The sequence below is a fragment of the Urocampus carinirostris genome, chromosome 12 (genome assembly GCF_059441175.1).
Source record: "Urocampus carinirostris isolate Australia breed hairy pipefish chromosome 12, RoL_Ucar_1.0, whole genome shotgun sequence".
Lineage (NCBI taxonomy): Eukaryota > Metazoa > Chordata > Actinopteri > Syngnathiformes > Syngnathidae > Urocampus > Urocampus carinirostris.
Window position 1 is genome coordinate 2,972,358 of NC_142360.1, and position 26,194 is coordinate 2,998,551.

The 26,194-nt window shown below is 41.1% G+C and overlaps 1 protein-coding gene across 5 annotated transcripts; it reads left to right on the forward strand.

Moving 5' to 3' along the window:
• Positions 1-584: 584 nt before the first annotated feature.
• Positions 585-26,126, forward strand: rhpn1 (rhophilin, Rho GTPase binding protein 1). 5 transcript variants are annotated; one of them, XM_088348836.1, is made up of 16 exons: positions 585-807; positions 888-933; positions 3,391-3,506; positions 3,572-3,703; positions 5,945-6,020; positions 6,089-6,166; positions 6,235-6,359; positions 9,922-10,276; positions 11,809-11,965; positions 14,006-14,122; positions 14,200-14,394; positions 16,580-16,656; positions 16,724-16,870; positions 17,489-17,637; positions 17,704-17,882; positions 24,847-26,126. In XM_088348836.1, exons 3-16 carry the CDS (start codon positions 3,472-3,474, stop codon positions 25,038-25,040), a joined length of 2,016 nt encoding a protein of 671 aa, XP_088204962.1. In that variant the 5' UTR covers positions 585-807; positions 888-933; positions 3,391-3,471; the 3' UTR covers positions 25,041-26,126. The 5 variants fall into 5 exon arrangements, with proteins under 5 accessions (XP_088204962.1, XP_088204960.1, XP_088204961.1 ...); XM_088348834.1 differs by having other exon boundaries at positions 586-807; positions 17,485-17,637; positions 17,704-17,867; XM_088348835.1 differs by having other exon boundaries at positions 587-807; positions 3,575-3,703; positions 17,485-17,637; positions 17,704-17,867.
• The last annotated feature ends 68 nt before the right edge of the window (positions 26,127-26,194 follow it).

Genomic DNA, 26,194 nt, shown 5'->3' on the forward strand with positions numbered 1-26,194 from the left:
GTGCCTGCGTGGTTTTCCTCTGGGCGCTTTGGTTTCCTCCCCCATTCCAAAAACATGCATGTCAGGGTAAATGCTGCGCTAAAATTCTGACGAAGACATGGTTAATCTTATCTATCCCGGCTGACGTTCAAAGAAACTACGGGTCAGATGTATCGACATTTCGTTCTGTATACACGTGTACATGAATGACAAAGTAAATCTGAATCTGAATCTGAAATGGCTGTTCCAAATTGTCCCTAGGTGTGAATGAGCGAGTGATTCATCGTTCTCTGTGTGCCCTGTGAGTGGCTTGCAACCAGCTCAGGGCGCTCCCTGCCCACTGCCTGAAGACTGCTCGAATGGGCTCCTTCGACCCTACTGAGGATGAGTGGTGCAGATAATGGAAGGATGGGTTGCTATACACAGTAACCTCCACTGCGGCTGTAAAAACATTATGATTTGGCCGGAACCTTAACGTCAGTTTTTTTGGTGAGGTCGGTCGTTTTACCAGACGCACACATAAGCAGGACAGAAAAGGCTGGTGTTGCTATAGCAACACCCCAAGCAACTGTCCTCTCTCTTGATTGGTCCGTTGACCTAAATCGGATTGGTCGTCTTGTAAATACTCGACGCCTATTGGCAGTTTCACGGGTCAGTGACTAAGTGACTGGAGTTTGTCGACTTGTTTGTGTTTTGGGGGATTTGAAACGTGATGTGGACACATTTTAGGTGGAAACCTCGGAAATGAGGTTAAAAATGTTTTAGTCGCTTTAAAATGGATGAAATTCCTAAATCAAGGCAAGTGTGATCGTCTCTCGATTTTTTGGGGTATTATTATTATTATTTAAATTCCAAACTCATGTAAAACAAAGTAGGAGTGATAGTGACCATTTGTTCCGATTTTGCAGCGAGTTCGGTTCCGAGGACGACAGCCGAACTGGAAGCTCTAGAAAGGCGAGCAACTCTTCTGTTTCTTCTTCTTATTATTATCCATCCTCCAGAATCCCCAATTTGTCAACCAGTCCACTTAATGCTCAGAATTAAATCGACATATTTGTCGGGATCGAGACTAATCCATGCGGATTACGAATTACCACACTAATTTAGAGTTTGCGCACAATCAACACGGAAGCGATTTGCATATCACGATATCAAGCCGCGGTGTCATCGTGAAAAAAAATGGAGAAAAACTCTAGTGCTGGGTGATACTTGGAGTTTCGAAATAGTCAAATTACATAATATTTTTATAGTCCTTAATCTCAAAATGTCTCAAAAGACTATACAGGCAACAATTACACAATACCCTGACGAAACCGGTGTTATGCCAAGAAATGCATCCCTGACGATATTTCCCCTAGCTACTACAACCACTTTTACCTCGTTTTATCTCACTTTTATATCACCTTTCGGGAATGTAATGGCGAACATATAACCAAAACCACTTCGTCTTGCATTTGTTGGGAATGTAATACAATTTAAACCATTTTGTCTTAGTATTTGTTGTGAATGTAATCGAACAGTAATGCTCACCGTATCCAAATCACTTTTGAGCAGGAACATGTTTATTTTGCCTTTTTCTGTTCAAATTATTGAAATTGTTATGGACTCTACCATAAAGCTTATTTCAGCATAATAATCTTTTTGGTAGAGTGCATAACAGTTCTCAAAAGTTTTATATATATATATATGTATATATATATATATATATATATATACACACGTTGTGCAGGCGGGCAAAGAAAAACTCAAAAACCTCAGCACGAAGAAAATAAAAAACCCGGAGAAGAGGTCAAACAAGAAGTTATCCCATTGCATTGGGTAAATATACACTGAATGTAGTCAACATCAACAATTAACATAGGTAATATGTAAAATTGGTTAAGAGGTCCACTGAGGTCCATGGAGTCATCCTGGCCGTCCTTTTCCCCTTATTTTGCCACCAGCCAGACAGCCAGGAAAGAACAACAAAACAAAAATATGTGGTCGGCCTCAATCATAAACTAATAGAAGTGTAACTTAAGTCTAGATTTTAACTCTTCCCCTGAGGTTGCAGTTCTTATCTCAGGGTACAGTGCATTTCACAGCACCTGGGCCTGGATGGAGAATGCTCCTGACCAGGCAGGTTTCTTCTAGGCTCTTTGATTCACCAGCAGACCCGCATTTCCTGAGCGAGGTTCGAGCAGAAACGGAGGGAAATCAAATCAGAGAAATAAGTGGAGGGCAAGTCCATGCAAACTTTGGCATGTTAGTGACGGAATTAAAAGTCACATCTTAAACAGAGAGCTAGTGCAAGCTACCTTAAATTGGAGTGACATAACCAAACTTTCTTGTCCTAGTCAAAATAAAAAAATTATATATATATATATATATATATATATATATATATATATATATAAATCATTTTCTTCACAAAGTGTAACTGAAACATTACAGGCAGATAGAGGGGGGACACAACCAAGTTGTGCTAATACTTCTACGAAAAATAAAACTTTATAAAATCAAAACAATCACAACAAAATTGAAAAACCTCACCATGAAGAAACCTTGAGAAGGGACCGCAATATCCTGAGCCATGCGACTGATTATAGCGAACTTTCCAGTGCTTCGCACACATTATGAAGAGGTAGAGAGGTGAAACGACCAAATTGTCCCCAACTTCCACAGAAATTTAGTCATACCTTAATGAGGAACATAAATTATTACAAATTTGTAAACTTTCTAAGACATGCTACCGATAACGGCCAGGCTCTCTAGTGCATCACCCTCATTACAATAAGGTAGAGAGGAGTCATGAACATGTTCTACTACTACTTTGGAGTAGACACAACCGATTTTTGCAACTACTTCTATAGAAAATTTAAATACATGTATATACTAATGAAGAACATTAATGCTTACTCATCCATACAAAGCCATGCTACCAATAATGGCCAGGCTCTCCAGTGTCTCATGCACAATACGAAGAGGTGGAGGGGAGACATGAACGAGTTGTACTACTACTTCTATCAAAAATCTAAATGTATACTGATGAGGAACATTATTGCCTACACATCTATACACAGCCATGCCAATGATAATGGCCTGGCTCCCCAGTGCTTCACGCACATTACAAAGAGATAGAGAAGAGAGACGACCAAGCTTTGTTACTACTTCTGTAGAACTAAAACAATCACAACAGCCTGTAAACATCCTGAGGCATACTTTTGATAGCGGCCTGGCTCTCCAGTGCTTCATAAGGAAAAACAACCAAAATCATGTGACTACTTCCATAAAAAAATCAAATGTCTTCTACTGAGGGACCTAAATGTTTGGAATCTTTCCAACAAAAAAAATGCCAGATGATTGAATATTATAGCGTGGCTAAAAGTGAGGAATTATAAATTCATATTTTTCTATTGGCTAATTTTTCAGGGCTGTGATCCTTCCGCCCAATCCCAACGCAGCAAACTGCAGAAGCGTCGAGCCGGCATCAATCAGCAAATCAACAAAGAGATGCGCATGCGAGCCGGTGCTGAGAACTTGTTCAGGTGAGCAAACCGCCTTCCCTGAAAAAAACAATTTCCCTCCCTAGCCAACGGTCATTTTTTTTTAGCAGGGCCACAACCAATCACAAAGTCAAAGAAACTGTGGCGCTGGAGCTCAGTTACGTCAATTCCAATCTTCAATTGCTCAAGGAGGAACTAGAGGATCTCAACAGCAACGTGGAGGTCTATCAAACACACAGGTATTTGATTCATCAGTTCACCTATTAAGTTATGAATTATTTAAACACAGAAAATGGGCACAGGACATGATTTCATATGATTATTTGTTAATTTCAACAGATAAACTAAATTCTTTACATTTCAATGACTGCTTTTTAGATTTCAAATTTCTCCCCAAATTACCAATGTAAAAAATAAGTATTGAAAAAAAAAATACACCCGTTCCCTCTGCTCGTTTTCCGTCTTATTTTGGCTCAGTTTCTGATCAAATCTTGCTCAGGCCTAGCTCCATTTCTACTCATTAACTACTGTACAACTTGATTTTTGCCCAATTCTGGCTCAATTTTACTCTGCACTATTTCCTCTGAATATTTGCGAATGTTTCGGTTCAAATTTTGCTTTAATTTGCACCTAGTTTTGGTTAAGTCTCAGTTCAACTCCTGCTCAAACCCAGTTTAACTCCCACTCAATTGATTATTGCTTCATTTTTCCTCAATTCTGGCATTTTTTTGCTAACTTTCTGCACAAATTCCACTGAATATTCACAATAATTCCCAGTTTCCATTCAATTCCTGCTCACTTTCTGCTGAATCTCCTCTGAATTTCCACTCAGTTTCAGCTCAGTTCTTGCTGGATTTCCACTTAATTTTTCCTGTATTCCTACAAACGTTTTGTGCAGTTTCCACTTTATTTCCACACGATTTTTGCTGAAATGGTTCTGCTTAATTTTTGCTCCTGTTTGCTCAACTACTATGGTATTTCCAGATAATTTCAGCGAAATGCACAGACAATTTCAGTGGAATATCTTTGAATTTCTACTGAATTACCATTCCATTTGCGCTCAGCTCTTGCTCACTTTCCACACAAATATTTTCAATTCTCGCTCAATTTCTGCTATCAGGGATGTGATTTTTCCGCTAATTCGCGGAATTCCGCTTTTTTATCTCCAAAAATAAAATTTTAAAATTTCCGATTTTTTAATTGGTAAAAAAACCGATTTCGTCTCGACAGCATTCCATTTTAGTGTTTCCGTAACTGAAATGAAACGTACTTGCGATTGGTTGAAGTCTCCGTGTTGACCAATAAACGCGCTTGTTATAAAGGCGTAGGAGTATGCCATTGTTCATTTCTCACACGTTTTTGCCGAGTGTTTAAAGAAAGATGTCCGAGATCGAACGCAAAGATGCTCCGCGAGTTAAAGAAATTGCTAAGATCGTAAAAAACAAGTTTCGATCGGACTGGTTAGAGAAGGAATTATCTACAAATGTTGGTGACCCCGACGTGATCCAATGTAGCGAGCAGAGACGGGAGTCGTAGGCGGAGTGTCAAACAAAGGTGCCAACGAAAGCTGCTTTAATGACATTTAAACTGGCAATAACAAAACAAACACGAGAGTGGCTAGAACCGGCCGAATTAAGAGTCCCCCTAGGAACTCGCTAACTAAACAATGGTTCCGTGGGTGAATTATGTACAACCCACTACAGTACTTTCATTTATAGATAACATCTTCTGCTATAACAAAGACATTTGTGGTATGTTCTAATATGAGTTACTTTTCATTTGGTCATGATACAATTATTTGTTCATGAAATTTGAACTCTTCAACATGATTTATGTGTTAACTTAGTAATCACATGAGTTAGATATGATGATATTCTCAGTGATAGTTTTTAAAAGCAAAGGCAGTCCAATGTTTTTTAATGTGACTGATTTTGAGGTGACTTAAACTGTAATTTTATATGGGATAGTTCAAAATACATTGAAAATTTATGCTGTTGTTTTGTCTATTTCTTTGTCATCTGAGTGCATTGAAAGTACTTAAAAACACGGAAATCCCATGAGCTCCGGGGGGCTTCGCCCCACTTGTCCCCCCACCAGGGCACTGCCCTGGACCTAGCTGGGTGCCCGCGGCCCCCAGACCCCCGCCTAATTTTCAGATAATTTCACTTTGGTCAAATCACATCCCTGTGCTATATTTCCACACATTTCCTGTAAAAGATCTATTGAGTATTCATCTCATTTTCTGCTCATTTTCTGCTCAATTTCTGTTTAATTCCCACTCAATTATTACTCCGTTTCTGCTCAAATTCAGCTAGTTTTTTGCGATATATCTGCAAAATTTCCATTTTATTTTCAGTGTAAATCTGTTCAATTTCCGCTCAGTTCCTGCTCAGTTCTCACTCAGTTTTCACTCAATATCTGCTTAATTTCTGTTCATTTTCCACTTAATTTCCACTCAGTTTTCACTTTTCTTTTTACAGCGAGGCCGTGAATGTTCCAATGATCCCTTTGGGTTTAAAAGAAACCAAGGACGTGGACTTGAGGGTCCCCATACAAGTAATTGACGTCCATTTTTAAAATCAATTCCCATCACGAGACGACACAATTGATTTTTACCGATGCAGGACATGATCTGCGAGCACTACGGAGAGGACGGCTCGCTTTACCGCCGGGAGATCAATGAGCTGTCCGAGCTAAGACAGGTAAAGAAGACATTTTCAATTTCTCTCCAATTTTTACAATGTCCCCCCCGTTTGTTTTTTCGCCGCAGGCCATGCGGACCCCCAGTCGGATTCAGACAGGCTTGGACCTGCTAATGGAGTACTACAAACAACTCTTTTACTTGGAGCAACGCTTCTTCGCACCACACAGGAACTTTGGTGTCCACTTCCAATGGTGCGACTACCAAAAAAAAAAACAAATAAAAGATTTTAAAAAAATGGCAACAACTTGACCAATGGTAAACCTTGAAAAACTGGGTCAAAAATAACCTATTTTGGGGTCAGTGAGATTTTTTTGACCCAGTCAGTAAATAATAAAAATAGATTCAAAAATAGAAATGCCATTTTTTGTTTAAAATTATTATTAAAAATAAAAATAAAATGTTCATTTTGTTTAAAACAAGTGTAAAAAAAACAACCCTTCCCTTGAAAATATGGGTGATTATTTTAAATAGCCCAGATAAACAATCAAAATTCAAATCAAAATAGAAACTTTTTTCTTGAACCCCAAATAAATTGAATCAACTATTTTTCGAAAAATAACAAAAATAAACAGTCAAACAACTGTATTTACTCTGTAAAAGTATTTATTTGGAACAATTATAATCGGAAAAAAGACACATTTTTGTAAATGCACCAAATGAAAAAATAGATATCCTCACATTAAAAAAACAAATTTTTTTAACATCCCCCAAAATATCTTATCTAATAACTTTTCAAACCAAAATTACAAATAATCATTTTATTTTGACCACTCATATCTGAAAACAAATAAAATGATATTGTTTAAATTAAACAAATATACTCTATAACAAATATAGATATAAAGACATTTTCAAACTTGTCGGTCCCAAAATAAAACAAGTATTTCGTTGGGATGAAAAAAAAGTGTTTTTTCAACCTATATTTTTTTATCTAAGTGTAGATCTCTCTCTCTCTCTCTCTCTCTCTCTCTCTCTCTCTCTCTCTCTCTCTCTTTCTCTCTTTCTCTCTTTCTCTCTTTCTCTCTCTCTCTCTCTCTCTCTCTCACCAATAAACGCGCTTGTTATAGAGGCGTAGGAGTATGCCATTGTTCATTTCTCACACGTTTTTGCCGAGTGTTTAAAGAAAGATGTCCGAGATCGAACACAAAGATGCTCCGCGAGTTAAAGAAATTGCTAAGATCGTAAAAAAACAAGTTTATAAAAACAAGGACAGCAATGGCTCTAATCTCCAGTATTTCCTTACAAACAAGTTTTGGGGACACTGTGTGTGTGTGTGCGCAAAGAATGAGAAAAGCCCTTAAGGGACACAAAACATGCTCTCGCCGGTGGTCTCTCTCTCTCTATCTCTCTATATCTATCTCTCTATCTATATATATATATTAGGGCAGCACGGCGGCGCAGTGGTTAGCGCGTGTGCGGCACAGATCTGATGTCATGAGATTGAACCGCGGAGTTTGTATGTTCTCCCCGTGTTTGCGTGGGTTTCCTCCGGGCACTCCGATTTCCTCCCACACTCCAAAGACATGCATTTCAGGTGAATTGGCCGGTCCAAATTGTCCCTAGGTGTGACTGAGCGAGTGAGTTGTCTGTCCCCGTGTGCCCTGCGATTGGCTGGCAACCGGTTCAGGGTGTCCCCTGCCCACTGCCCGATGATTGCTGGGATGGGCTCCAGCACCCCCGCGACCCTACTGAGGATAAGCGGTGCAGCTAATGAGATGATATATATATATATATATATATATATAAGGGCAGCACGGCGACGCAGTGGTTAGCGCGTGTGTGGCCCAGTTCTGAGGTCATGAGATTGAACCGCCTGTGTGGAGTTTGAATGTTCTCCCCGTGCTGGGGTTTCCTCCGGGCACTACGGTTTCCTCCCACATTCCAAACACATGCATGTTAGGTTAATTGGCCGGTCCAAATTGTCCCTAGGTGTGAATGAGCAAGGGAATTGTATGTCTCTGTGTGCCCTGCGACTGGCTGGTAACCATTTCAGGGTGTCCCCTGCCCACTGCCCGAAGATAGCTGGGGATGGGCTCCAGTACCCCCGCGACCCTACTGAGGATAAGCGGTATACATACATAAATACATATATGTATATATATATATATATATATATATATATATATATATGAGACTGGGAGGTCGCTGGTTCGCGCCTCGGCCGAGTCATACCTAAGACTTATAACATTGGTAAATGGCGGCGCCCTGTTGGCTGCGGCTGCATCGGCTCGCTACAACGGGTCAGGTGTATTGACATTTCGTTCTGTGTACATTGTTACAAAGAATGACAATACAAGGAAATTATTATTATTATTATAATATATATATATATATATATATATATATATTTGTTATTTGTTATTTGTTTGTCCTACTGTCTGTGTGCCCAACCCAATTCCAAATACAGAAAGTATTTTGTTTGATATTGCCCTAATAAGTCAAATTGAATTGAATTGTCTTTGTTGTCATTGATAGCAACGTAGTAAACATTGTATGCAATGATATTAGACAGCAATCTTGGGTGAACATGTCATAAAGAACTTCAAAGAAAAAAAGAAATAAAAGGTAAAATATGTTTAGCTCTATCCAGAAATGCATCAAATCTACAAAATATTCTGGAAATGTCTCAAAACAAATCAAGCATTTTTGTTTCAAAGAAAAATGCAAATGACCAATCAAATTAATAAAAAAATAAATTATATATTTAGTTTAAAATACCCAAAATAAACAATCAAATAAATAAAAAATAAAATTACCAACATTTCACAATAATTATTTTACAGTTGAAAAAAATGCTGAAAGATACACCCCAAACTGTGTGACCCTCAAGTTTAATTATCATCTCATCTCATCTCATTAGCCGTACCGCTTATCCTCATTAGGGTCGCGGGGGGGCTGGAGCCCATCCTAGCCATCTCCGGGCAATGAGCAGGGGACACCCTGAACTGGTTGCCAGCCAATCACAGTCAAGTTTAATTATATACATTTATTTATTTATTGTATATTTTATCTTTATTTTATGTTACTTTTGTTTGGCACCTAGAAGTTATTCTGTTTGAAAAACGATGTCACTTTAACCCTTGTGCCATACAGGTGAATATTATGTAAATTTTCATGTGTTTTTTATGTAATTTCAACCAAACAACATTGAAAATTAAACACCTGGGAGCTCAAATTTCCCCTGGGTTGTGAGAACATGTAAATGTTCAAAATGGGATTGTGCTGTTATTTTTATGGAACTTCATTTGAGACTATACACAAAACATACAACGCACATAATTTGGACTAATAGAAATCTGTTATGATTCATCACACTTAATATATCACAAACCTGGTGTGTTTCAATACATTTCCCGTGAGTGTGGTATTTTTCTGTTTAGAGCTGTGGTGTCAATTGTATGCGAGGTAAAATTGTTGGTGAGTGTTCCCATCCCGACACCAGGTGGTGTCACCAAATCCCAAATAATTGTGTTTTTGACAAATTACCAGGTGAGGGAGGGCTTTAGGGAAACTGTTGTCAAAAAAATTGGCATGTTTTGAAAAAACAAAACTATACTTTATGCATACGTCTGATGCCACTAAACATTCTGAGTGGTTGGAAGTAAAAAAAACAAACTCCTAAATGGCTGAGTTATCACACTTTTAAGTTGACTTCTACATAACGTACACTCACATGCATTTTGTCACAAAATAAAATTGAATTTTATTTTCTGGTTTGACCAGCCCCGACTTCAGGTTTATTTTCGATTTCAGGTACGATTCCCTGACTGGCGTGCCGTCATGCCAGCGTGCCATCGCCTTCGAAAAAGGCAGCGTCTTGTTCAACGTGGGTGCCCTCTACACGCAAATCGGAGCAGGGCAGGACCGCTCCACGCCCGCCGGCATTGGACGCGCCATAGACGCCTTCCAAAGAGCCGCTGGCGCCTTTCATTACCTGCAAGAGAATTTTTCCAACGCACCCAGTCTGGACATGAGCACGCCGGCGCTTGCCATGTTAGTGCAACTGATGCTGGCGCAAGTTCACGAGTGCGCCTTCGAAGCGCTTGCAGAAGGCGTTCAGGAAACACAAAGGCCAGTTTTGCTGCGTCTGGCGCGAGAGGCGGCCAAGGTGAGATGCAACACAACAAGAGTGCGGGAATTGAGAGAGACGTGGTCAGGAATAATTCTGCGGAAAATGCGTGAGTAGTTTGCAGAAATTTTGCAAAAATGTCACAGAGTTTGATTGGGAATTGTGTGGAAATTAAGCAGACAAAATGAGACGGAATAGGGCAGCAATTGAGATTAAATTTGGCAAGAATGGAGCTGAAATCGTGTGAATGTGAGTGGTAATTAAGCAGAAAAATAAAACATACTCAAGCAGTAATTCAGTGGAAATACTGTGGAAATACTGCAGAAATTAGGGAGAATTGAGGGAACAGAGCAGAAATTCAGAAGAAAATTTTGCTAAATTATTTCAGAATTGGAGCTGGAATTGTGCTAAAATTGAGCTGGAATTGTGCTAAAATTGAGCTGAAATTTAACAGTAATTGAGCAAAAATTGAGCTGAAATTGTACAGCAATGAAACAAGTTGTGTGGAAAGTGAGTGGAATCCAAGTGCAAATTGATTGGATTCGAGTTTAAATTGAGCAGGGAAAAAGAGATGAAAGGTAAGAATAAATACGAGAAAATTGAGCTGAAATGTTTCAGGAACGGAACAGAAGTCTAGCAGAAATCGCGTGGAAAGTGAACTGAAAGTTATCAGAAATTATGCAGAAATTCTGTGGATTTGAGTGGAACTTGTGTGGAAATTAAGCAGAAATTGTGTGAAAAAGGATCTGAAATTAAGATAAAACTGTGGAATTGGGTGAAAATTATGCAGAAATGACCCAAAATCAAGCAGTAATTGAGGAAGAACCTATCAAAAAATGAGTTGAAATTGAGTCAAAATAGACTTGGAACTGAGCAGGAATTTTGCAGAAATTGAGTGGCTATTGAACCAAAATTGAACAAAAATTTTGTGGAAAGTGAAAGGAAATTAAACTTATGTTGAAATTGAGCAGTAATCATGTGGAATTTCTGCAAAAAATTTAATGGGAACAGAGTAAAAATTATACAGAAATCAAGAAGCTGTTTGGCAAAAGTTGAATAGGATTTCAGCTAAAAATCATCAGAAATTTGGTGGGAATTTTGCAGCTATTTATTAGAAATAGATCAGAAATTAAGCAAGAATTGAGCAGAAATTCAGTACATATTTTGCGGAAATAGAGTGAGAATTAAGCGGAAATTGAACAGAAATTGAGCATTAATTTAGCAGAAATTTGGTGGAAATTTAGGATTTTTTTCGAGGAAGTTGAGCAGGAAATTCGCATATATATTGTGGATATTGTGCAAAAATTGAGCACGTGTTGAGCAGAACATTTAGTGGAAAAAACTATTTTGCAGAAAGTTGGTGGAAATTTAGCAGAAATTCACCTACTATTTTATAGATATTTCGCAGATATCAAGCAGCTTTCACAAAAAAACGACGTCAAATTTTTGCGTGAGTTTTACCAAAATTTCACAAAAACTGTTTTGCTTCTTTTTTTTTTTTTTTTTTTTAAATGACACCAAAATACCATAGAATCTGCACTTAAACTTACTTCTCTTTCTGTGGCCTGCAGGTGTCTGAGGCATACGGTCAAGCAGATCAGAGTATGTCAAGTCCTCCCATGAAGGACTATGTTCCTTTTTCGTGGGTGTCCATGGTCCAGGTCAAATCGGAACATTTCCGGGCACTTTCGCACTATTTTGCCGCCGTGGCGCTCTCCAGCCACGCACGTAAGTACCGTAAATTCCGGACTATAGGGCGCACTTGATTATAAGCCGCACCCCATCACATTTTAAGAGGAAAACCGATTTTGTAGTTACATAAGCCGTATATAAGCCGCATGCGCCCACATAACACTAACACAAAGTGACTTTAAGTCTCGCGATAGTAACTGAATATCCTCAATTGAAATTCACAGTCAAAAAATCACAGCCGGCAAAATTAACGGAAAATAATACCGGTACTTAAGGTTTGATGCAGACCGGCAGAGTCCGAGTCCCGTTGAAAGTAATCTAAAGGAATAGGTGTATATTTCCAAAGGTAAGGGTGGGAAAAATATATATCCACTATTGTCCGCCGTGTCCACAAACACTCCCCTTTACCAGTCCCCACTTCCCGTTAGCCCGCGTTTGTTAAGCCCCTTCTTTTTAATTTGCCCGTCCAAAACATATCAGAATAAGTGTCCAAAATAAATACAAATAAATTAATTACAATAATATACAGTTGCAAATACATATTATAAATGGTTACACATATTTACAAAGAAAGACTGTACACCCAGAGAGTTTTCAAAGCTTTAATAATAATAATATATCTTTCATCTGGGCAGTTAATGGTAGCAACAGGCTAGCAACACCCGCTCGCAACACAGTAAACCGGTCTGTTAAAAAAACATACCGTACAAGTAAAAATCTCGGTAAACCGTCCTCATCTTCCTCCTTAGAACTGAAGCCATCAAAGCCGTCTTCCTCAGTGTCGGAAAGAAACAGTGCCATATAGACGTCGTCCCACGCTCCCGCAGCCTCACTCGCAGCAGACCGGCTTTTCGGAACCCGTTGGTGATGGTGGATTTTTTGATGCTGACCCACACTGTCAGGATCCACTGGCAGACCTGCGAAAAAGTTGCCTTTTCGCATGCGGCCAGTTTTAGTGAAAGATTTCGCGCCGCTAGTCAGGCCAAGAAGTTGCAGTATTCCTCAGCGCATATATTACACCGGTCTAAATCTTACCTTTTGTACTTGAGCGCCGCTGGCGGCCATTAGAAAAATTATATAAATTGGCCGCATCACTGAATTAGCCGCAGGGTTGAAGGTTTGGGGAAAAAATAGCGGCTTATAGTCCGGAATTTACGGTAACTTCATATTATAATACAGTGGAACCTCGGTTCTCGACCTCAGTAGGGTTGCAAGGGTGCTGGAGCCCATCCCCAGCTATCTTCAGACAGTGGGCAGGTGAGACCCTGAACTGGTTACCAGCCAGTCGCAGGGCACACAGAGACATACGATTCCCTTGCTCATTCACACCTAGGGACAATTTGGACCGGCCAATTAACCTAACATGCATGTTTCTGGAATGTGGGAGGAAACCGTAGTCCCCAGAGGAAACCCCAGCACGGGGAGAACATTCAAACTCCACACAGGCGGTTCAATCTCATGACCTCAGAACTGTGCCGCACACGCGCCAATCACTGCGCCGCCGTGCTGCCCTAATATATATAATATCTCATCTCATTAGCTGCACCGCTTATCCTCAGGGGTGCTGGAGCCCATCCCAGCAATCATCGGGCAGTGGGCAGGAGACACCCTGAACTGGTTGCCAGCCAATCGCAGGGCACACGGGGACTGACAACTCACTCGCTCAGTCATACCTAGGGACAATTTGGACTGGCCAATTCACCTGAAATGCATGTCTTTGGAATGTGGGAGGAAACCGGAGTGCCCAGAGGAAACCCACGCAAACACGGGGAGAACATATAAACTCCGCACAGGCGGTTCAAGTTCATGACCTCAGAACTGTGCCGCACACGCGCTAACCACTGTGCCGCCGTGCTGCCCTAAAATATATAATATATATATATATATATATATATATATATATATATATAAAATCTGCTTCTACACTTAGATAAAAAAAAAAAACATTATCACCACCGTCGCTTCGCTCGCGGGTGATAAATATCAATTAGACTAGGAGTGCTAAAACTTTTTCAACAAAAGAGCCACTTACTAAGTGAACAAGTCAAAATGGCATTTTTTTTTGCTGCCGTTTAGTTGCAGAGGAGGCGAGCGAGGAAGCAGAAAAGGGCTTTACCAATCTGTATGCCGGCGGATGCACTAGGCCACAACTCTTGCAGATTTTACGGGACCCAGACAGAAGACGAAAAGTCGGTGAGTTGTCAATTCAGGCATGAAGCTCGGACTACGCGTTAGAAATTAAATTTCATCTGATAACATTTGTCCGGTAGGTAAAGCGCACCTACGGCAGGCACTGATGCGCCACGAAGAAGCTCTACGTCTCCACCGCGTCTGCAAGACATTACGGAAGATGGACATACTGCATGACGTTCTGTGTGCCGCCCATAAACGTTCGCTAGATCGATACTCGCAACTGGACCGAGAGGACGACTTCGAACAGGTTGCCGGAGCGCCTGACATACAACGTGAGCTCACCAAAAATGAAAAAAAAAAATTGGGGCTAAGATAGGATTTCTTGGAATATCAACTATTTCTAACATAACAAAACATTGAATTAAAGAGACACAAGAAAAATTCCAACGTACGGACAAAACATTAACAACAGTGCCATGACGACAAGAATGAGGAATACTGCATAATGCAATCATGCAAACTATCTGTGACTAAACATACAATGGCATGCTAAACTATTTGGCCCCCTTGAACTTTGTGACCTTTTGCCACATTTCAGACTTCAAACAAAGATATAAAACTAATTTTTTTGTGAAGAATTAACAATAGGTGGAACACACTTGAAGTGCAACACACTTTATCGGATATTTTTAAACATTTTTAACAAATAAAATACTAAAAAGTGGGTGTGCAAAATTATTCGGCCCCTTTACTTTCAGTGCAGCAAAGTTCAGTGAGAGTCTCTGAATGATTCAACATTGATCTAAATGACTAATGACGAAAATGTAATCCACCTGTGTGTAATCAAGTCTTTGTATAAATGCTTAGGCACTGTGATAGTCTCAGAGGTCTGTTTGAAGCGCAGAGAGCATCCTGAAGAACGAGTAACACACCAGGCAGGTCCGAGATACTGTTGTGGAGAAGTTCAAAGCTGGATTTGCATACAAAAAAATTTCCCAAGCTTTCAACATATCAAGGAGCACTGTGCAAGCAATAATAGTGAAATGGAAGGCGTATCAGACCACTGCAAATCTACCAAGTTTGGGCTGTCACCCTAAACTTTCAGCTCATACAAGGAGAAAACTGATCAGAGATGCAGCCTAGAGGCCTATGATCACTGCAGAGGTCTACAGCTTACGTGGAAGAATCTGTCCATAGGACAACAATATTATACTGCACAAGTTTGGCCTTTATTGAAGAGTGGCATGAAGGAAGCCATTTCTTCAAGATATCCATAAAAAGTGTCGTTTAAAGTTTGCCACAAGCCACCTGGGAGACACACCAAACATGTGGAAGAAGGTGCTCTGGTCAGATGAGACCAAAATCGAACTTTTTGGCTTTATGTTTGGCTCAAAAGCAGCACAGCTCATCACCCTCAACACACCATCCCCACAGTCAAACATGTTGGTGGCAGCATCATGATTTGGACCTGCTTTTCTTCAGCAGTGACAGGGAAGATGGTAAAAATTGATGGGAAGATGGATGGAGCCAAATACAGGATCTTTCTGAAAGAAAACCTGATGGAGTCAGCAAAAGACCTGAGACTGGAACGGAGATTTGTGTTCCAACAAGACAATGATCCAAAACATAAAGCAAAAGCTACAATGGAATGGTTCACCAAAAAACATCAAGATGTTTGAATGGCCAAGTCAAAGTCCAGACCTCAATCCAATTGAGAATCTGTGGAAAGAACCGAAAACTGTTGTTCACGAACAATTTCCATCCAACCTCACTTGAGCTCGAGATGTTTTGCAAGGAGGAATGGGTAAAAATATCAGTTTCTCGATATGCAAAACTCATAGAGACTTACCCCAATCACCTTGAGGCTGTAATCGCAGCACAAGGTGGCGCTACGCTAAGTATTAACTCACAATCTTACAATCAATACAGCGTAGTAGTAGTGGTGTACAACGTGTGCGTATGTGCATCCACGACGTACGTGAGCCAATCAACAAGCCCGATTTTGTCCCGACCAATAAAAAGCTGCTTTGCAACCACACTACGTACGTACAGCTACCGTGTTTCCCCGAATATAAGGCCGGCCTTACTTCAAAATCATCGTCAAAAATTGAGGTTTTGAAATAAAAATATGTGCAAAAGTAATAAATTTTCGCTAAAAATTTCTTAGAAAAGCATTGCCGTTGTTGAATAACGTTGATATCTACGGTTTTCATAGGTAATATGAGCCCGAATATTTTCGCAATTAATGGGTCGCAATAATTGATAATTATTTAAATTTTGCAATAAATGGATTTATGAGTTTAAGCAACCATTCCATTAATTGTTCGCAATTAATGGCATTAATTTTTCACCAATCATTTATTGCTGACCCCTGGTTCCAACACTAAGTGGTCCAAACAGAACAAAACATGGAAGGGTAAAAAGAGGGGCTAATGTGGATGGTTCTATTTAGTTTTGTAAGAAAATTTAAAAAAAGATGAGTCCTAAAATTTTTTTATTTTTTTTTCGCGTCGGTAGCGGAAAGCATTGAAAAAGCAAGCTTGACACCGCTGGACTTCTCAGCCCACCAAGTGGTGGACATTTTCCAAAGACTGGTGAGCGTGTGCCAAAATGTTCCCGCTAAAACGATTTCCAGCCAGGTAACGTTAGCTTGCATTGCAGGGGCCACCGGCGCTGTTCAATGCGGGGTCCAGTTGTGGCCCTGCCCGCCTGCTCCGTCTGGCCGGGAGGGAGGGCGGCCTAGGACTCACGCTCAGGGGCGACGCACCCGTCCTGGTGGCCGCTGTCGTACCGGGGAGCTGCGCATACGTGAGACACACAATTCATTCAGTGGTTCATTCTCTCATTTATCCTCTCATTCCTCCATCCATTATTTTTTTTAAATTTTTAATTAATTTATTCATTCCCTAACTCGTACATTCATTTTCTCATTCATTAATCCATTCTCTCATTCATTCATCCATTCTGTCATTCATTCATATACTCATTCATTCGCTCATTCTTTGTCTCATTAATTTATTCTTACATTCTTTATATCATTCGTCTCATTCATTCAGTAACTCATTCATTCATTCAATTTTTTTTCTCAATTTCTGATTGAGTTCCAATTCATCTACTGTATACTGTATTTCAGTATTCCTGCAAAATTTCCACTTAATTCACGCTGAAATTCAACTCAGTTTTGCACAAATTCTGCTGTGGAAATGTTGCTTCCACTTTTTTGCTCCGTGACTAAAATTCTAAACTTAATAAATAGATTTGTTCCGTCATCTTCTGGGATAATTATTACAACTTGGAAAATAATGAAACTTCTTTGAAAGAAAACAATAATAATTAGGTATTCAAATTAAACATGAATCACACTGCAGCAAGCTTGAAAATGTGAAAAAAGTTTTGTGAATGCCGATGTTGTGAATGTGAAGGAAGCGGGCCTTCGCGAGGGCGACTACATCGTGTCGGTGGACGATCGGGACTGCAAGTGGGCCCAGCACAGCCAAGTGGTCGGCCTACTCCAGAACCGGAATCAAGCCGGGATCCGGATCGGCGTGCTTACTTCGCGGCCGCATCTGGCGCAGGTAAAAAAACCTATTTAGACTTGCGAACTGTTAATGAGTCATTAATGCAAACGAGCGTGTGGACAGGCGGAAAAAAGGGTTCTACAACTGTCCCAGGAAGAAAACGGTGGGCAGGGGCCGTGCCAAGGACGAAGCTCCGCTCCCTTGCTCAAGTGGCGCCGAAAGAAGCCAGACAAATCGACTGGTGCTTTTCAACTGTCCTTCGGGAATCTGCCGGACAACGAAGCCATGTACTGAGATGGCAGGTTTGGGTTTGAACACGTCCTATTTTGGGCCATTTTACTCTTACATGGGTAATTCCTCCGATTGACTTCAAATTTCACACCAAGATTTGGGAAGAAATCTGAGACCAAAAAATTATAATTTCTTTAAAAGTGAAAAATAAAATGTTGATGCTAATTTTGCACACTGTCATTTTAATCATAGATTCATTTTTCCCTTCAAATGAAAAACAAAAACATTGGACGGTTGATATTTTCAAAAACAATTTTTGAAGCGAATTTCGGTGGTCAATAAATTAACAAATAATACATTGACCAATTCAATTGAAGAAGCAAATTTATTTTTTTTAAACTTCACCTTTTTAGGAGCACTACATACACGTTTTAGATATTTTTATCAGGAAAACGGATTAAAACGTTTTAACCTGAAAGGATGGCTACACAACAATGTGAAGTGGATTTTTTTTTTACTGTTTTTAAAAATTCAACACACTTTAATAAAGACACACACTCAGATTTAAGGAATTTTCTTTACTAATCTACAGAAGAAACCTAAACAGAACAAGAAGTAAGGTAATAAAGAAAGAAAAAAAGCTGATATATTGGCTGGCACCATTAGGATAGACAAACAATATGGTTGCCTTACATTTTTACTGCGAATAGAACTTTAGGAAAGTAGGCTTGATTTTAATTGATCTAATTCCCCTTTAAACACACCTATACCTGGAAACCATTGCGATGAACTTTGGTTTTAGTGCATTGAGTCTCAAGGGCAGTTCAGAGGGTTTTGGTCAGTCCGCAGTACTCAAGTCAGGAGGCGGGGTCACGACTTGAATCCCTGGATGCGTTGAAGCTGTTTGCTGCTGGCGGGTCCTTTCTTTGTCACGAGCGGCGCTTTAGCAAGCATAAATTAGCGTCTCCACGCTAATCTTTGGCCCACCAGTGAAGGAGTGTGCAGGTTAGACCTTGGAAGTCAGTGGCAGAATCATACCTGCTCGGCTGCTCGCTGGAACAGAAATCGGTCGATCGCTCGTTGAATAAGAACAGTTGGTTTCTTGCCAAGCAAGACTTTTTTGCTCCTTGTACAGTCAAATTTCATTGGCTGATTTATGGATCGTAAATTGCCTGGCCACTGGCTTGTTCAGAACCCTTTTTTTTTGCTAAGAAAGACTTTCTTGCTCCTTGTTCACAAACTTGACCGAAGGCAGAATTAAAACTAGTTGCGGGGTGTTGAGCGTCCAAACTCACACCGCTCTTGCCGGCCTCCTGAGCGGGATACCCAAGGCAACCCGTTTATGACCTCTGTTTTGTTCTCATTGAGCTGTTGGAAGTTTTCTGCCATCCATGACTTCCATTCATCCATCCATTATCTGCACCGCCTATCCTCAGTAGGGTCGCGGGGGTGCTGGAGCCCATCCCAGCCATCTTCGGGCAGTGGGCAAGGGACACAGTCGCAGGGCACTCAGGGACGAACAATTCGCTCGCTCATTCACACCTAGGGACAATTTGGACCAACCAATTAACCTGACATGCATGTTTTGGAATGTGGGAGGAAACCGGAGTGCCTGGAGGAAACCCCTGCAAGCACGGGGATAACATTCAAACTTCGCACAGGAAGGTTGGTAGCCGGATTTCAACCCATGACCTCAGAACTGTGCCGCACATGCGCTGACCACCGCAGCGCCGGTCTGCCGTCTTCACACCCTGTTGCGAAAAATACAAATCATTGATTTCAAATAATTAAATTTGAGCAGGTGCCACCAACATATTTTAACATATACCCGAGCTTCTTTTTGTTGCTAATTATCGCAAGGGACACTCAGTTTGGTATGCATTTCTAAACAACAACCTATCACGTTATTACCATGTTTTCACTATGTTATTACAAGGTTAATCATTGGAAGTAGGGTTAAATCGACTCAACCACTAAAAAAATAATTTGATTAGAAAATCACAATGACCCAGCACTGGTGAGCTATTTTCAGAAAAATTCAACAGGCACCTCAGCTGTCCTTAGAGGGCACCACGTTGGGAAACTTCCTAATAAAGTCAAGTCATGTTAAATTGTGTAGCTCTTAATCACAAGAAATATCAAAGGGGCGTACAGACTACAAAAAATCTAAATCTACACGAGGGCAAAGAAAAACGTCAGCATCACCAATTTTGGGATATTTTTATACTTACATAAGTCATTCATCCAAAGATTGGGAGAAAGAGTGGGACAAAAACACTTTGAAAGATGAAATTAATTTGTTGCTAATTTAACACTTTGCTAAACATTTTTTTTAAAGTTAAAACAAAAAAAAAAAGGAAAATTTGATATCTATTTATTTATTTTGTAGTATACTAGGACATTTTTTCCCCCAGGCGAGGGCGGGAAAAATCTAACGTTTGGTGAGTGAATCTTGGCCATTCCCACGCCACTTTGTTCCAATTCGGTGATGACCGCCATGTGCTTGAACTGGGTGGGCGTTGGTTGAAAGTGTCCACCAATTGGAAGGTTTCCTGCCTCCTGGTGCCATAGAAGAGCTGGACCTGATTGGCCAGACACTGCGCTTGCAGCACCGTCTGACCGACAAAAAAATATTACACACACATATATATTGTATTTTTTTCACACAGTCAGCAGAAACTATCAAAAAGCATGTTTTCAAACAACAAATATAGCCACATCAGACTTTACCAAAATAGGAGTTTTAATTCCTGCACAATTCCTGCCTAATTACCTCTCAGTTTCTACTTAGCAGTAATTTTGGCGTTATTTTTGCAAAATAGCCTTATTTCACCCTCCCAATTTCAACTTAATTTCTGTTTAATTCCTGCTGAATGTTTGCTCAATTTCCATCGGATTCCTGCCTAATTTTCACTTGAATCCTCATCAATTTCCGTCTAACTGAATACTACTACAAAATATCCAATTATTTTTTGATGTATTTCAGAGATATTTCCATTAAATTTCAGAGATAGTTGCGTAAAATATCCACATTTCACCTTCCGAATTTCTGCTCAATCTGTTAGATTTTGGCCTAATACTGGATCAATCGCCGCCCAACTCCTGCTCAATCACCACTTGATTTTCCCAGTCCTTAATTTTTACAGTATGTACAAAATATCCACCTAAATTTCTGCTGATTTCACCCTCCTAATTTTAATTTTTGCTCATAATTTGCGTAAATGTCAATCAATTTACCAGTTTTTCTGCTTAATTTCCGCTCAAATCCTGTTTAATTTCCTTACAATTTATGCCAATTCCTGTCAATTTGTCTGCTCAATTTCTGCAGCTTTTCCGCAAAAATATTAATTCAGTATCCCCTTAATTTTTGCTGCATCTCTGCTCAATTCCCGCTGTATTTCTTTAAAATATCCTCACAATGTCTGCTTGATTCCTGCTCAATTTACATTCTATTTCTCGAGTATTTCCACAAGATATCCACTCAATTTATGCAGTACTTCAACAATATATCAGCACTTCACCCTCAATTTCTGTTTGCTTTCTCTAAAATATTTGCTCAATTGCCCCCTGATTACTGCCCAATTTCTAGTAAATTTCCTCATAATTCCTGCTCAGTGAAGTGCCACGTCCAATTTCGTTGTTACAATATGTTCAACCCATTTTGTAACAATGACAAAAAAGGTATATTCTATTCTGTTCTATTCTATTTCTGCAGCATTTTCACGAAATATCCACTCAATTTCTACTTAATTTACGGTTTATTTCTGCAAAATTTCCGCACAGTTCCCACCCATTTTTCCCTTGATTTCTCCTCAATTTTTTCATAATTTGTACTTGATGCTTTTCTGAATTTCTGTAGTATTTCCACAAAATATTCACTTAATTTCTGCTTAATATTTGCACGAAATTGTTATGTCCTGCACGGTTGCCATGGCACCCAGCTGGCCCCACCCCTCGACACCGGCTGACTCTCATTAACTGATTACGTTTGTGGGTACTTAAACGCGCCCTTTTGGAACTGCCCTTTGCCAGATCGTTGTTTACACTTGTTGAAAACCTGTTTATGCTTGGTTATACTTGTTGTGCTTGTTGGACTTTGTTGCACTTCGGTCTAACATTCTGAGAGATTCCTGTAAGTCCTGTTTAGACCTAAGATTTATGGCCCGAACCCGAACCCGAGGCAATTTCGGGCCGGGTCGGGCCTGAAATGTCAGTCATACGGTCGGGTCGGGTCGGGTCCGGTCCTGCTTTTTTAATTTTTATTTATTTTTATTTTTTTAATTAATTAATAATTATCAATATATGTTCATTAAAAATATATACTTAAACTATGTATGGATACTAGACCAAGGAATACTTGTTATAAAATAAATAATTTGGATAAAACGGAGAAGGAGCTGTAATTGCTATTTAACGGAGCCAGAGCATGCTCTGTGCACGTGACGTGAATGCTGTCCTCTTAATAATCTTCCCCTCCGCAAATTCGCATGATTTTGGCCTGGTATCCCCGATATGGAGTCGGACCAACAAGAAGTGAAGGATAAACTAAAGAGAGGAGAACTGACAAGGAAAACACACTCTGGTAAGAGTGAAGTGTGGAGCACTTTCAAATTGATAGTCGAAAATGATACAGAGACTTGCGTTGGCTTCGCTGAGTGTCAATTTGACACTCAGCGAAGCCAACGCTAGAATCTTAAGGACGTACTGCTGCTGTGGATTATGGCCCAATGATAAAGTCGTCAAAATGACGGACGCCCTTAAATGTTTATGCCGCCTCTTTAGAAAAACCGTCAATGACAGATTGTCCCTTAATGTAACATCTGCAGTGCAGACACAGAAATACAGGGAGTGCAGAATTATTAGGCAAGTTGTATTTTTGAGGATTAATTTTATTATTGAACAACAACCATGTTCTTAATGAACACAAAAGTCTCATTAATATCAAAGCTGAATATTTTGGAAGTTGGAGTGGGGCTTTTTTAGTTTTAGCTATTTTAGGAGGATATCTGTGTGTGCAGGTGACTATTACTGTGCATAATTATTAGGCAACTTAACAAAAAACAAATGTATACCCATTTCAATTATTTATTTTCATCAGGGAAACCAATATAACAGCTCAACATTCACAAATATACATTTCTGACATTCAAAAACAAAACAAAAACAAATCAGTGACCAATATAGTCACCTTTCTTTGCAAGGACACTCAAAAGCCTGCCATCCATGGATTCTGTCAGTGCTTTGATCTGTTCACGATCAACATTGCGTGCAGCAGCAACCACAGCCTCCCAGACACTGTTCAGAGAGGTGTACTGTTTTCCCTCCTTGTAAATCTCACATTTGATGAGGGACCACAGGTTCTCTATGGGGTTCAGATCAGGTGAACAAGGAGGCCATGTCATTAGTTTTTCTTCTTTTAGACCCTTTCTTGCCAGCCACGCTGTGGAGTACTTGGATGCGTGTAATGGAGCGTTGTCCTGCATGAAAATCATGTTTTTTTGAAGGATGCGAACTTCTTCCTGTACCACTGCTTGAAGAAGGTGTCTTCCAGAAACTGGCAGTAGGACTGGGAGTTGAGCTTGAGTCCATCCTCAACCCGAAAAGGCCCCACAAGCTCATCTTTGATGATACCAGCCCATACCAGTGCCCCACCTCCACCTTGCTGGCGTCTGAGGCGGACTGGAGCTCTCTGCCCTTTACCGATCCAGCCACGGGCCCATCCATCTGGCCCATCAAGACTCACTCTCATTTCATCAGTCCATAACACCTTAGAAAAATCCGTCTTGAGATTTTTCTTGGCCCAGTCTTGACGTTTCAGCTTGTGTGTCTTGTTCAGCGGTGGTCGTTTTTCAGCCTTTCTTACCTTGGCCATGTCTCTGAGTATTGCACACCTTGTGCTTTTGGGCACTCCAGTGATGTTGCAGCTCTGAAATATGGCAAAACTGGTGGCAAGTGGCATCTTGGCAGCTGTACGCTTGACTTTTCTCAGTTCACGGGCAGTTATTTTGCGCCTTGGTTTTTCTACACGCTTCTTGCGACCCTGTTGACTATTTTGAATGTAACGCTTGATTGTTCGATGATCACGCTTCAGAAGCTTGGCAATTTTAAGAGTGCTGCATCCCTCTGCAAGATATCTCACTATTTTTGACTTTTCAGAGCCTGTCAAGTCCCTCTTCTGACCCGTTTTGCCAAAGGAAAGGAAGTTGCCTAATAATTATGCACACCTGATATAGGGTGTTGATGTCATTAGACCACACCCCTTCTCATTACAGAGATGCACATCACCTGATATGCTTAATTGGTAGTAGGCTCTCGAGCTTATACAGCTTGGAGTAAGACAACATGCATAAAGAGGATGATGTGGTCAAAATACTCATTTGCCTAATAATTCTGCACTCCCTGTATAAAAGATGTAAATGTTTATACAGTTTTATTTAACTTAGGCCTAGATGTTGTAACAAAAGGCAGAGTGTAGTGGGTTGTACATAATTCACCCACGGAACTATTGTTCAGTTAGCGAGTTCCTAGGGGGACTCTTAATTCGGCCGGTTCTAGCCACTCTCGTGTTTGTTTTGTTATTGCAAGTTTACATGTCATTAAAGCAGCTCCCGTTGGCACCTTTGTTTGACACTCCGCCTACGACTCCCGTCTCTGCTCGCTACAAGAGTTTAATTTGTTATCATAAATCACCCCTCCTTATAAATAAAATATGTAATTTCGGGCCCCTTTCGGGCCGGGCCAGCAAATCCAGTTAATTAGTCGGGCTCGGTCTGGGTCGGGTTTAATACCCCTCGGGCCTGCGTCGGGCTCGGGTGCTTTTTTTTGGCCCGATCTTACCTCTAGTCCTGTTTAATTCTGGAAATGCCTAGTTTGTAGTTTTGCCTGTGTTTGACCCGTTTTGTTTTTTGGTCTGGTCCGTTTGTGTTTTGGACAACTTTTCTTTCTCAATTAAAGTGTGAGGACATCTACGCAAATGAGTTCCTACTTCCTGCTTCCCGTTACGTTACGTGACAAACCCGTTCCGATTCATGACAGAACTATCTGGCCAAACGATGGGAACTCAGCGAACGATCCCAGCACAATTCGGGGAAAGCTGGAGACTTCCTACGCTCTCCAGCAGTTGGATCGGACGAAGGACGCCTTTTGGCGATCGACCAGTGAGGTCGTCGCACTTCAGCTGCTGGTCGAGCAAGCTCAACGGAGCTTCCAACGCCAGATGGAGCAATTAGCCCAGCAGACTGAGCCCATGTCGTGTGAGATGGTTGAGCTCCTATCGGCATCGGCCCCGCCTCTCGGGGCTCCTTCTCCGGCCGCGTTGTCACCTTTCCTGCCCACTTGAACCACGGCCCCGCCCGTCGTGGCAGTTGCTGTGCATCGAATGGGGTTTCGGGAAAGACTTAGCGCCGAGCCTGTCTCGACGTCCGTCCGCCTGCCCTCCCACCGGTCTCGAGGTCCGTCCTTCCGCTTGTCTCAACGTCCGCCCGTCCGCTTGCCTTCCCACCGGTCTCGAGGTCCGTCCTTCCGCCTGTCTTGACGTCCGCCTGCCTTCCCACCGGTCTCGAGATCCGTCCGTCCGCCCGTCCCGATGTCCGCCTGCCATGCCCGCTTGTCAACCTGTCTGCCTGCCTGATTCACCCGTCCGCACGTCTGATTCTTCTGCTCGCCACCCCGATTCGTCTGCATGCCATTCCGATTCTTGACTCGCCCGTTCGACTCTCCTGCAACGCCCGACCCGTCTGAGTCCGACTTGTCAGCACGCCGCTTTGTCTGCCTGCCGCCCCGATTCTTCCGCCTGCTGCCCCTGCCTCTCCATGCGTTTTCGGGGGAGGGAGTGGGGTTGGCCTTCGGGAGCGTCGATCCATTCTGGGGAGCATGGTATTTTTTTGGGACCTCAGTAGCTGTCCCTTGAATGGGAGAGGCGGGTGGGGGAGGGCGGGGTGTCGTTCTGTCATGTCCTGCACGTTTGCCATGGCACCCAGCTGGCCCCGCCCCTCGACACCGGCTGACTCTCATTTACTGATTACGTTTGTGGGTACTTAAACGTGCTCTTTTGGAACTGCCCTTTGCCAGATTGTTGTTTATACTTGTTGAAAACTTGTTCATACTTGTTGAAAACCTGTTTATGCTTGGTTATACTTGTTGTGCTTGTTGGACTTTGTTGCACTTCGGTGTAACATTCTGAGAGATTTCCGCAAGTCCTGTTTAATTCTGGAAATGCATAGTTTGCCTGTGTTTGACCCGTTTTGTTTTTTGGTCTGGTCCGTTTGTGTTTTAGACAACTTTTCTTAATTAAAGTGTGAGGACGTCTACGCAAATGAGTTCCTACTTCCTGCTTCCCGTTACGTTACGTTACAGACCCGGTCCGATTCATGACAGAAATATC